Source organism: Salmo salar, chromosome 14, assembly GCF_965601325.2.
Source record: "Salmo salar chromosome 14, fSalSal1, whole genome shotgun sequence".
Lineage (NCBI taxonomy): Eukaryota > Metazoa > Chordata > Actinopteri > Salmoniformes > Salmonidae > Salmo > Salmo salar.
This window is the reverse complement of record NC_138304.1, coordinates 10,496,843-10,509,232: the sequence shown is the minus strand read 5'-3', so window position 1 is coordinate 10,509,232 and position 12,390 is coordinate 10,496,843. Positions and strand designations below refer to the sequence as shown.

The 12,390-nt window shown below is 40.2% G+C and overlaps 2 protein-coding genes across 2 annotated transcripts; both read right to left on the bottom strand.

Moving 5' to 3' along the window:
- Nucleotides 1-368: 368 nt before the first annotated feature.
- On the bottom strand, nt 369-2,104 carry rgs1 (regulator of G protein signaling 1). Its single transcript, XM_014139465.3, has 3 exons — nt 1,950-2,104; nt 1,521-1,687; nt 369-1,169 (listed from the first exon to the last, which is right to left on the bottom strand). The coding sequence occupies exons 1-3, from the start codon at nt 2,056-2,058 to the stop codon at nt 993-995; spliced, it is 453 nt and encodes a 150-aa protein (XP_013994940.1). The 5' UTR covers nt 2,059-2,104; the 3' UTR covers nt 369-992.
- Nucleotides 2,105-5,618: 3,514 nt separating this feature from the next.
- LOC106568733 (regulator of G-protein signaling 18) lies at nt 5,619-12,152 on the bottom strand. Its single transcript, XM_014139326.3, has 5 exons — nt 11,851-12,152; nt 10,400-10,498; nt 9,167-9,228; nt 8,446-8,612; nt 5,619-6,226 (listed from the first exon to the last, which is right to left on the bottom strand). Exons 1-5 carry the CDS (start codon nt 11,970-11,972, stop codon nt 5,966-5,968), a joined length of 711 nt encoding a protein of 236 aa, XP_013994801.1. The 5' UTR covers nt 11,973-12,152; the 3' UTR covers nt 5,619-5,965.
- Nucleotides 12,153-12,390: the final 238 nt, after the last annotated feature.

Here is a 12,390-nt window from a genome sequence, read left to right as displayed (position 1 = left end):
TATGTAAACTTCCGACTTCTGTACATATAAACAGATCAAATAAACAAATGACAATAGAGATTTCAGATCATTCTCATTCATCACCTGACTGTCAAAGTTTTCCACCATATGTTATCCACCATTCCCCAAAATTGCCCTCTCTTTGTCTCTCTGAATATCTGGGAACTTAAAAGGTTAGAATGCATACAACTTTGAATTGCAGTAGCCAGTGCACCTGTAAAAAGCAGGCACATATTGGTTGCATTTTGCATCTGGCTTTCCCAAAAATATCCACACAGAACAAGGACAGGAGCTTGGCAAATCATTTGTATAGTTTTTTTTAATTTCAAATGTGATGCTTGATTCATTCAGATCATTTTAATTTCAATTTGAGACGGTATCTGATTACATACTGAAGTGATAATACTATTGATACAAATTAAGAACTTATTCGTCGTCTAATTTATAGTCAAAGGAGCAACATTTTGGCATTTTAGTCTCTACAAATAACTTAGTTAAATACAACAACATTGCACACATTATACTATATACGTTCATTGAGAATGGAATCAACTCATTAAATGTAGTCACCGGTTAAAGAAAAGATATCTCTGATATTGTTTGGACATGGATTGCAATAACATGGTAAGCATAAGTAGATGAAACAGGTGAAAGAATGTGTTTCTCAACTTCTGGGTTGTTCTTGACCAGTTCCTGGTTAAATGGTTAGCTGGCAGCCATTTAGTCAGTTCTCAGGTGCTAGTTTTAAGGAACGGTACAATCCATTTCCACGTGCATTGCTACATTTAAAAACAGTCTAGCCAGGAGATTCTGGACGTTGCTAAACTAAACCCTAGGTAACAACACCCTAGGTAAGTCGAAAATAAGGTAAAAAAGAAATAAAACCATCCCTTTAATCAAAGTGGTCCTCCATGGATAGAGGGACTATAGCTTGCCAGTGTCTGGTACATAAAATGTTGAGAAACACTTAGAGCGTTTGTCATTTAAGAGAGTCACCTTGCATCTGCTCTCCTAAGCAAATCCTGGTAGATGTCTGACTTGAGGAATCGTGGGTAACAATCCCTGGCCATCAGACTGTAGATCAGCTTCTGTGCCGCGTCAAAAGAAGTCAGGCTCGGCTGGGAGATGTTCTTGGTGATATTTTCTCTGGTCCCACAATCAATGTTGATCTTCAACCAAGATATAATCCCAGTAAATACATGTTTGTTTTTTTCCAGACACATTTCTACATCTTAATGTCCACTGAATGTAAAAAGGCAGACAAAGGTATAAACAGGTCTAGATCCAACCAGGTCCTTATTAATTCATTTGTTTGTTCTGAGTTGTTATGAAATTACAGCAGATTGTGATCAGGGGTTGTATGTGTCGAGTGTATCAGAGTACGGATGCTGATCTAGGATCAGGCATCTCTTGTCCATATAATCTTATTCATTATGATCTTAAAGGCTAAACTGATCAGCCTAGATCAGCACTCCTACTCTGAGAGGCTTGATACATACGGACCACAGGTAGCTACTTACCTGTCTGGGTGCTTCACATTCTACAAACTCAGAGTAGATCCTGTTTGCAGAGGAGATCATCTCTGGAAGAGACTTGATCCTCTTGTAGTCCTCACATGCCAGCCAAAACAGCATATTCTCCTCACTATACTCTGACTTCAGGAATTGTCGGAAAGCTGCCTGCCCAGCTGGACATATGGAAAAATAGGAAACGAAGGGAAATGAGATGTCTCGATGTTTGTTATTGTAGGAAAGTATATGAGCGTGAGTTCTGTCGCAAGACAAAGGCAGTAACACTAACTTGATACATTTTAGTTACTTGTAACAGACAATCGTAATTTGCCTGTGATTTTCTAAATCACATCCTGAGGATGCCATAATCAGCTTAGCACTGTTGGTGATGCCTTCTAGACAGGCAGTATAGTAGAAGGATAAAAATGTTGTCCTTACATTTACTACACAGGAGTTTGTCCACAGACTCTCCCCAAGTCTCAGCCTCTTCAAGTGGGTCCTTGAGAAAGCAACAAAATCTACCCTTGAAAAGAGCGTTGAGATCCATCACTAGCGCAGTAATCAGTGATTTTCAAAACACAATATCAAATCTGCCTCACACCTGGAAAGAAAATAGATGAATACGGTCCATCAATGCTTTTGCATTTCAAAAATATGTTTTATATTCCAGTGAAAAGATCTTTAATTTTTTTTAAATAACCTGTTATCCAATACATTATATTAACTTAAATGCAAAATGCACATAGTACACACCTCATTTTTATAGTAAGTTGTAACTTGTATTGAAACATAGCGACATTCATCTACAGAATCAGTGATAAAGAAACTCACTTTATTGCCATGGCAGCGTTGTCTGTCTGGGAGAGAGATGTGAGCCAATGTGAGGCTAAGATTTTGATTGTTTCGAGGTGAGGGAGTTAAGTTGCAGGGAATGATCTAAACCATGCTCCCTCCATGAATGGAACACATGAAAATCAGTATGCAAAGTGATGTTTGGAGAGATTGTATCCTTCCTTCCGAGGCCTCTCTGACCTCGGAGAGAGTATACACCTGGATTTCAAGGAGTGGCCCTCATGTCTTCTATGATATCCTGTCCACCTCAGTTTCAATCATAGGTATGAAGATGAAAGACAAAGTATATAATCCTAATATAACCCTAAAGTAAAAAGAGTGTACCATGCTACACCATGGTACATTTACCATGGTAAATGACGTCACCATCGATGAATGGCACTTTTGAAGAATTCGAAACAACTAGTACTACTTGGTGACAAATGGTGCCCAGTAGAGCTTGTTTCAAGTGATTATTAGAATGTTATAGAGATATAGAGATATAGCTTTTCATATGGGGTGGCAGCGAAGGCTAGTGGTTAGAGCGTTGGACTAGTAACCGAAAGGTTGCAAGTTCGATTCCCAGAGCTGACACGGTACAAAGCTGTCATTCTGTCACTGAATAAGGCTGTTAACCCACTGTTCCTAGGCCGTCAATGAAAATAAGAATTTGTTCTTAACTGACTTGCCTAGTTAAATACATTTAAAATATGTTATTACTCTGTAATTACCATTTCACCAGATCATTTCTCAGTGGATAAATACTCTACAGTAAAACCAAAATCTCTTTTTCATAGTCAGTAACAGAAACATAAGATAAACATGCATGGCCATGTGCTATAGTATCACAACAAAATAGTCACCTAAAATACAAATATTGAAGTATGTATTTTTATACTTTTCAAGTACCGCTATGTGTATTTATGTTTTCGAACAGCCTAAAAAGCTACACATGGAATATATTATCAGCTATTGTATTATAACAAAATAGTCAGCATCAATACAAATTGAAGTATTTGTGAAAGCTTTTGAAATACAGGCATCTGTATTTATGCTTTTGAACAGCCTAAGAGGCTACAGATGGAAAATTAAATGAGGTCAAATGAGTGAGGTAAAATGCAAAATAGAAAATGAAAGGTAAACAGATGATGAAGTGCTGATGAAGCACCTCGATGGGAGGCTGACCATAAACAAATAGAGCATGAAGGGAATCCCGCATCCTGGTATTCCGCTGGATTTGCATATCTGTTGTGGAATATCTTCCACATTAATTACAATGACACATCAACAATAATATTCTATGCTATGTTCTGTGCATGATGCGCATGATATCTTCAGTCATTCTCTCTTATATCTGTCAAATCTAACCCTGCACTAAAGCACATCATATGTTTAGACCTTGTGAACTCTATTTTGACTTGTGTGAAAGTTTGAGTGATATCTGAGTGTTAGGAATACTGGCCTTTGTGAATAAAGTACAAAAAGTACAATATGGTCCATGTTTGCTTGAAAAGGGCTACGTATATAAAATATTGTACTGGTTATATTTCCCTTCTCTGATCCTTTTATGGTATTGAATATCTACCACCTTGATGGAGGGTCAAAGGTTAACCACAGATGCTGTCAGTGCAAGGTATACCCTTTCTGCATATAGGAAACCCACCCTCATGTGTCAGCCAAGTGATGCATTGTGGGATAGGGGTAATGGAATATTCCCAATGTATCCAGTAACTGCAAATGTGTAGTCATTAATGTACTAATGAAGATTAATGATGGCGGGTCATGGTATATGAGGACAGTCTTCATGATGTACGAGGACAGTCCTCCCTGGGGTGCTCACATATCCTGATCCCCTTCACCCTCCAGCCCAGGATATTATGTGCTTCCCAAACAAAACCAAGAATGGAAATCTCACCAGGTGATGGAAAACACCACGGCGATCCCGATTTGCATCCGTGTGGACGAACCAAGACTGGAAAATTTGATTTTCAAAAGAGGGGCTTGTCTCGCATGTGCACAGTGCTGAGAAGTGTTGCAATTGGTGCACTGCAGACTCTAAAACACTGTCTATTGCTGGTGTGGTTGCTATACATCCCAAAACTACAAAGTTGGTGGATTTAACTTTTCACACAAAACATAAATAAACCAGTTTCCCCCCCTATTTGTTGTTTCCCTTATTCCCTTAGCTGCCATGTAGACATTGCATTGTGGCATGTTTATTAAAATGTACAGGTTTCATACAAACACTAATTCATTCCTCTTCCAGCACCATGTCATCTAGCTGTCATGGCTAGGGCCAGGAGTTTTCCATAGTAACATAGTAACAAGGGACAATCATTTTTTTCTAACTACTTGATTTGACCAGGAAGCCACAGTGAGGCGCTGTGTATCCTCGACCAGCACCTTCAGCAGCCTACAAAAACAAGTATATTTTCCCCATGTGCTGTAACAATGCCTGTCCACCTGTGTGAAATAAATATAAATATTTAATTTAAAGAAAGTCAAGGCAAGGATTTGAATCCCACAGTGTCCATACTCCTCCACTCCTAACACTTTTTGTCTCCACTATAAGTAAGTTAATTTCTAGGGCATCGGTTAGAATCAGTAAGGGGTAAGGAAACATCAGCCAACGTTAGCATTCCTGTATTAAATGAATGTAAACTAAAGCTAAATGCTAAATGCTTGATCATGTTTTTTTTGCCTGCCTGGCATATGTATTTATTAGGGATGTTCCGTCGTGAGGTCTTAAGACAAGTCAAGTGTGGTGCCTAGTGATTTCTCTATCCGAAAGATTTGGCATTGCTGTGAACTGCCTAGGAATTTCAACTACTACTAATACGTGATTTTTTTATGTCCAGGCAACGCTATAGTTAAAAAATATATATATATATATATCCCACGAAACTCACATGGTGAAGATGCCATGGAGCCAATACTGTCCGTCATTTAACTCTTAGTGGGTAGGAAACAATCGAATCACTTTGCTGTAATGAATTTTGACACCGCCAAGATAGATTCGGTGGGATCGTTGGCAGCTTGGAATGATTACATATTTTTCTTTGTAAGGAATACTGCGTGCATACCAATGACGTGAATATTTGTAATCCTAGAGTGGTTACGCACTTTCTCATTTTGTTGTGTTTCGGTAGGGTTTCTTTCCAAATACCTCTATCGCACCTTCTGATTGTGTAACGCACTAACATCATAGTCGCTATTTGTCATGTTTTTGTTTGTCTCTTTTGACATAATTGAACAGTTATAAACATTAGAAAAAGCTTTCATAGTACATTGTTTATTCCAATAATTACTCTCCAGACAATATATACAATTTACAACTAAAAGCCAACATAACAGACTATTATCATAAATTATTGAATTAATACAAGCAGTGGCAAGACATTTAACGGTAATCAAGATGAACATTGCATATTAGTATTCAAACACGGTATTATGTGTCTAGATGGGGAACACTTTAACTGATAGCTGTATTGTCAAATCTCTTCAGAAAGTCTCATTAAAAAACACAACAACTAGTCACACAGCGAGTCAGATACAGGCATTGCACTGCAAGATAAATTAGAAGGGTGTGTGTGTGTGTTTTGTGCTACTCTCAGCTTAAGATGCTACAACCAGGCAGAGGAGTCGCCCGTGGCCTCCCCTCGTGGCTCATTGAAAACGCAGGACCGTGACCTCCGGCGGAACATGGTGGTCCCGGGGCCTTTTCTCTTGGTGAGGCGAAGGTAGATGTCGGAAGTGAGGAACCTCGGGTAGCAGTCTTTTTTCATCAGGCTGTAGACTTTGCTCTGTGCCGCATCGAAGCAGGTATTCGTCGGTGTGGCGATGGTCTTCCGAATGGCCACCTTTGTGGCGTAGTCGATGTTGACCTAAAAATGAATGAACACTATTATGTTAAGTGGTTGAAGCTCAATCCCAAATCGAACCTTAGATATGGTAATATGGTACTAGCTCCTCCTTCCCATTTGATTGTTTTCAAAAGAAAAAGCAATGCTCATTCCGACTTGTACAAAGTACATCTTCCCGTTGATTTTGCGATCACTCAAACATCTGTTATGACCGCTAAAACAAATGCCAGTTCCCTTCAAAATGTCCGTTTTTTTATTTGCATCTACACTATATATACAAACGTATGTGGACACCGCTTCAAAATAGTGGATTCGGCTATTTCAGTCAGACCCGTTGCTGACAGGTGTATAAATCGAGCACACACTCATGCAATCTCCATAGACAAACATTGGCAGTAGAATGGCCTTACTGAAGAGCTCAGTGACTTTCAACATGGCACCTTCATAGGATGCCACCTTTCCAACAAGTCAGTTTTTCAAATTTCTGCCCTGCTAGAGCTGCTCCAGTCAAATTTAAGTGCTGTTATTTTGAAGTGGAAACGTGTGGCTCAGTTGGTAGAGCATGGTGTTTGCAACGCCAGGGTTGTGGGTTCGATTCCAATGGGGGACCAGTACGGGAAAAAAAAAAATGTATGAAATGTATGCATTCGCTACTGTAAGTCGCTCTGGATTCGAGCGTCTGCTAAATGAGTAAAATGTATAGGAGCAACAATGGCTCAGCCGTGCAGTGGTAGGCCACACAAGCTCACAGAATGCTGAAGCACATAATGCGTAAAAATCGCTTGTCCTCAGTTGCAACACTCACTACCGAGTTCCAAACTGCCCCTGGAAGCAATGTCAGCACAGGACCTGTTTGTCGGGAGCTTCATGAATTGGGTTTCCAAGGCCGAGCAGCCGCACACAAGCCTAAGATCATCATGCGCAATGCCAAGCGGTGGCTGGAGCTGTGTAAAGCTTGCCGCTATTGGACTCTGAAGCAGTGGAAACGCGTTCTCTGGAGTGATGAATCACGCTTCACCATCTGGCAGTACGATGGAGAAATCTGGGTTTGGAACGCTACCTGCTGAATGCATAGTGCTAACTGTAAAGTTTGGTGGAGGAGGAAAAATGGTCTGGGGCAAATGCAAACAACAAATGCATCCTATAAGTTTGCAAGAGTCACACGCTTGATGTAATCATTGTGTGCTAGGAGAATGGGACCAAATACAAAACTTTTGACTAATTTAATGCAGATATAAGTGAATTTGTCCTATTGCAGCTCACTGTAGTCTCCACCTAATGTTGAATATGCAAGAGTATTTGACAAAAACAATCAAGATTTTGAGTGAAATCCATGGTGAAAGCTACTGGAGATTTTGAAATTGTGAGGAGGCGGTACCTTAGAAAGATGCTGGTTGGAAAGAGAGTAATTTCATGCAAATGTATTAAATTATGCCCATGGTTATATATAAATTAGATGTTATTTTAGCTGAACACCCAACCCTTTCTATTGGCAAGTGTGACTTAGAGAGGTTATCGTACTGTAAACAGCTACAGTTCATGACTGGCCCAAGACGCCTTGAGACATTCTTCCTAGTTTATGTTACGCAGAGCCCTCCATGTAAATACACTTCTGTAACACAATACATGTCCCTGCACTTGGTTTGGAAGTCATGCTCACTTATTCTTCAACTGAGCTAAGAAGACACTAACGTCTTCATCTCAAACTGAAAGAGCGTGGGTAATTATTCCACTGGCTCAGTTGCTGCTAGTTGCAGGAAAGGAAAACCACACGGTCACGTCTGTCTTCGTCCAATGGTACCTGAGGTTTTAACGCTTCTAAACCACACGTTTCTGTAATGGTCATATCTGTCTTACTAGGGGTATAGAGCATCTTCTTAACCACAGGTTTATCATGCACTCACGGCTTTGTTCATGCATCATACTCATTGTAACCTCTGCATAGTTCCTCTGCGTAGTTTATAAAAGTCAAAGTATGTATAGCGGTGAATGTTGGTGCATTGCATCCAGTATCCTTTTGAATTAGATCAAGACCATAGAAGAGCAACAAAGATGAGATTTGATCTTTCTCTGAATGCTTGACCAACCAGCAGCTTTAGGGATGTCCCATTGATGTGGCCCCACAGTTTCCCCATTGCCATTGATAGGGCCCACATGGTCAGGGAAACATCTAGACCCTATACAGCTTATAATGCTCCAGCAAGGCCTATTTGGTTTCATTTCTCAAGCACCATATATACCTCCTTTGGGGCCTCGGCTTCAATGAAGACAGCATACATCTGCTTGGCTTTGGTGATGAGCCTGGAATCCGAGTCGATGGTCTTGTATTCCTCACAGGCCAACCAGAACTCAATGTTCTCCTCACTGAACTCTGTTCTGAGGAACTGAGAAAACGTCTCCACTCCATCTACTCGGGGGAGAAGAACATACTCTTTAATGAAACATTAGATTTATTGGATTCAATCATGAGGCTTATATGGATAAAAACAGCATGTACTGCTCCAGAATAATGGCGACAAAGGGATCTGTGCCCACTGATACTGTAGATTAGTTACTTCGTAACTTACACTTGATTGAATTTCAGACTGTATTATTTGAGATTTGGCTTATTTTTGTTAATTCAGATTAAAAATCGAAATGGTCAAGCTCTGTAGATTCCTAACCTGCTCTCAATGGAAAGTGGGAAAGATAATATTGAACATTCAACCACTGATCTCAATGACTCATAAAAGCAAGCCCTGCAAAATTAATCACATCTGTAATGAAACACTTCAATAGACATATCAGGAAGTTAGACAGGTTTGATAGTCTTACCTAACACTAAAAACATTGTAGTGAAACTCCAATGTTCTCTCCTCTAACCTTTAATTTCCCTAAAGACACTGTGGCTTCCCATTAAAGTTGTGCTTTGAACACAAATAAATTTGTGACTAAATCAGACATCGCTGGTTTCAATCTAACCTGAATGTTTGAGCAGCTCTTCAAAGGCGTCGCTCCATCTCAAAGCTGCCTCCGGTGATATGCTGCGAAAAAAAAAGAGTCAGAGATACCATTTAAGTCCTTTGCTAATGATGTGTTTTATTTGTTTATACATCTTTCTGTGCAAGCCTGTTGAACGCTGATGGTGGGCTACAGTACTGTATGTCTAGCTTCTGTTGTTTCCCAATGGTATTTTTGATTGAGGAAAGGAAACTGTATAGTCCGTGAATTTAAAGGGGTATTTCAGCTAAATGACACATTTAGATATTCGTTTCCTTGTAGTAGTCTATGGGCTGGGCAATGCTGCTTAGAACGTATGGCAACAATGATCTAAACATGTAATTGCGCTGAACCATCCCATTAAAGGCCCGCACAGACCATACGATTTTAGCCGTCTTATATGCCACCCAGACAAAATGTCCACATCGTGGGCAAATTCTTAGGTCGTAAAACGATTGTCAGACGTCTCACTGTAACAGGGTCTGGGGGTCTGCCCATTTAAGTACGACTGTGTGCGGTCATAGGCTCCAACAAAAGTTCTGGCTGTGTCAAAAATGTTGAGCCTTTGTCGTGCGGTGTGGCATGCATTTGTTTCTTCAAAATTAGAATTCACACATCGGATAATGAACACTTGGAGCAAGTAATGGCCTGTGTGGAGTTACAAATAACATAGACACGCATCGGATGTCAACATGTCAACGCTTGTATTGTGTAACGGCAATGACTATGTGGAGGCGCATATCCCATTCGAGCTATGGGCCTAATATTCGGTGTTAGCGTTTCCATGTTGTGATGTTCCTCTTCAATTTGAGAGTTGAGCTCCTCATTACGAGGAGCGCACGCTCACAGAGGTAGGAGGAGCAATGTCTGTCAGTCATCAGCTTGTTGTTGTTGTTCTTTCGATGCCATGCTTGATACGTCCAGTTGACGAAGCCTAGCCCGGCTGACCTAGCCTCGCAAGCCAATTGCAGAATGTGACGACAGAACTGAAGCAAATCATACAATCTGGCCAAGTTGATGTAAATTAGGTCTCATCGCACAGTGTGACGTGTAATAATCGTTAAAGGCTAAATCCGACGTACAGTATGGAAAGCCCTTGAGATTGAAAATGCTCCTCAATACAAATTGGGTAACTGGGGCAATTAAACATGTTATGTTATTCTGCAGGGCAATCTCTTTCCATTGCTTTGCCTCTACACTTGACTGACATCTTACTTGCTGGTTGCGGTGGTGGTCTTCTTTTCTGGACTGATGTTTTCATGGGAGCCTGACTTGGTCAGCAGAAGGCTCAGTTTGCTCCTCTTGTCTTTCAGTCTGCAACCAGAGTTAATGGAACACTTTACATAATGATACATTTCGGGTTTATTGCACAGCAGTTTAATCATAATGAATGAAATCACTAGCCTGGCCCCAGACCTGTTTGTGCTGTCTTGCCAACTCCTATGGTTATTATTACGCTGAACATTGTTTCAGTCGGCAAGACAGCGCAAACACATCTGGGAACCAGGCTACAAAATCACAACAACAGAGTAATAAACCGGCCATTGTTTACTCAAGCCGAGGACCTTTAACATGGACGATCACATGATAACTGAAATAAATAGGACCTCTTCTTATTTCCACCTGGGCCACATGACGTAAAGGTCAACAGAGCAAGTACAGTGTTTCACTGAAGGCAGCAGTGGCATCTCATTTGTGGACTGCCAAGATGGTGTGGGGTGGACAGTGCCGTTGAGAATGCTAGCAAAGCGAGACGGTGTCAGCGTGCTAACCATCATTCTGAAACTAGGAACCAACCACACATATGCCCTGTAACACAGAACAAAGGCAAACCAAGGGGAAATGTACTTCTGCACTTCTACTGCCTGCAACACATTCAAGGGAATTTGTATGGACAGGAATTCACACTGACAGCAACTGAAACTGTGTTGCAAATCATTAAAAAGTTGTATTTCCCGTCTCCTCTCGATCTCCTGTCGAGCTTGTATCATTCAACTTTGTATAGTTAAATGATGGATAGTTACGAAGAACAAATGATTTACTGTGTCACAATTCATCCCCATCGTGTAGAGTAATTTAATTTGCCTCACAGTTGTACATGAAAAGTATCAACAAACAGAGACAGCCCCAAATTACTTCATTCTCTCAAACAAACAACATCATGACACTTTAACACCTACTCTGTGTCTCCACTTGTCTTGTTGAAAACTCAAAAGATTCCAATAAATGAACCAAGGTACAGAACTCACAATTGTTAGTTCTAGGGTGTCACCTTAACGAATAAACATTTATTTTCTGATCTCCTGCTATTGAGATAATGGCAATGGCTCTCAGATACACATGTACACTCTCACTCTGTAGAAACAAGTCAAGCATGGTGCCATGGCAGACCCCCTTACATTATGAAGTCAACACCAACACTTAATGAGTGGAAGAGTTGTGGAGGAGAAAGTCACATTATAAGAGAAGATATTCATGTTAGCGGTAATGTTTTCTCTGTCTGTCTCCCATTGCTGTTGTGCAATGCAAATAAAGGAAGTGGCATTCTTACAAGATGTAATGAAACAAGGTCTTAAAAGCTTCATAGAATTGTTAAAATACACAAAAATCGAATTCTGCTTTCAAATAAAAAGGATATGAAGATTTCAAGTGCAAAAAAAACCTACCTGGAATTACTATCTTTCATTCTCGGTGCCTTCAAGTCCTTAGGACCAAGCATTTTGAAATACGCTTCCTCCTTTGGGGCCAAAAAGTTGAATTGAGGAAATAGAAGAACAAATGTCTCCATGCTAGCTTCCTTCTAACTTTAGCATTTGTGAAGGCAGACCACGAGCAGCTCTTAGTGTTTGTTTAACCCCATCGTTTTGTACCACATCTTTTTTTAAAGCTTCGCATAGCTAAAATATTTCCCCTGTACCTTTCACACTGCTTCCTGACCTAGGTGAACTACTCAGTTTACCGCAGCGTCAGTGATAAAGAAAATCCCCTCATGCTCAACATCCTGCTTTAAAACTATTAACGATGAACTTCACAGAAAACAATAACTTCCTATTACCAGACAAATACTGCATTTACATTAGTATCACTGTACAAACATGGATTAGGCCTACACTATGACTCCATCAAGCATCAATAAGTGATAGATTGATATGCAAAACTACTGTTGCAAATATTCAGATCAAAGGTATATTGAAGCCCTTTGAACC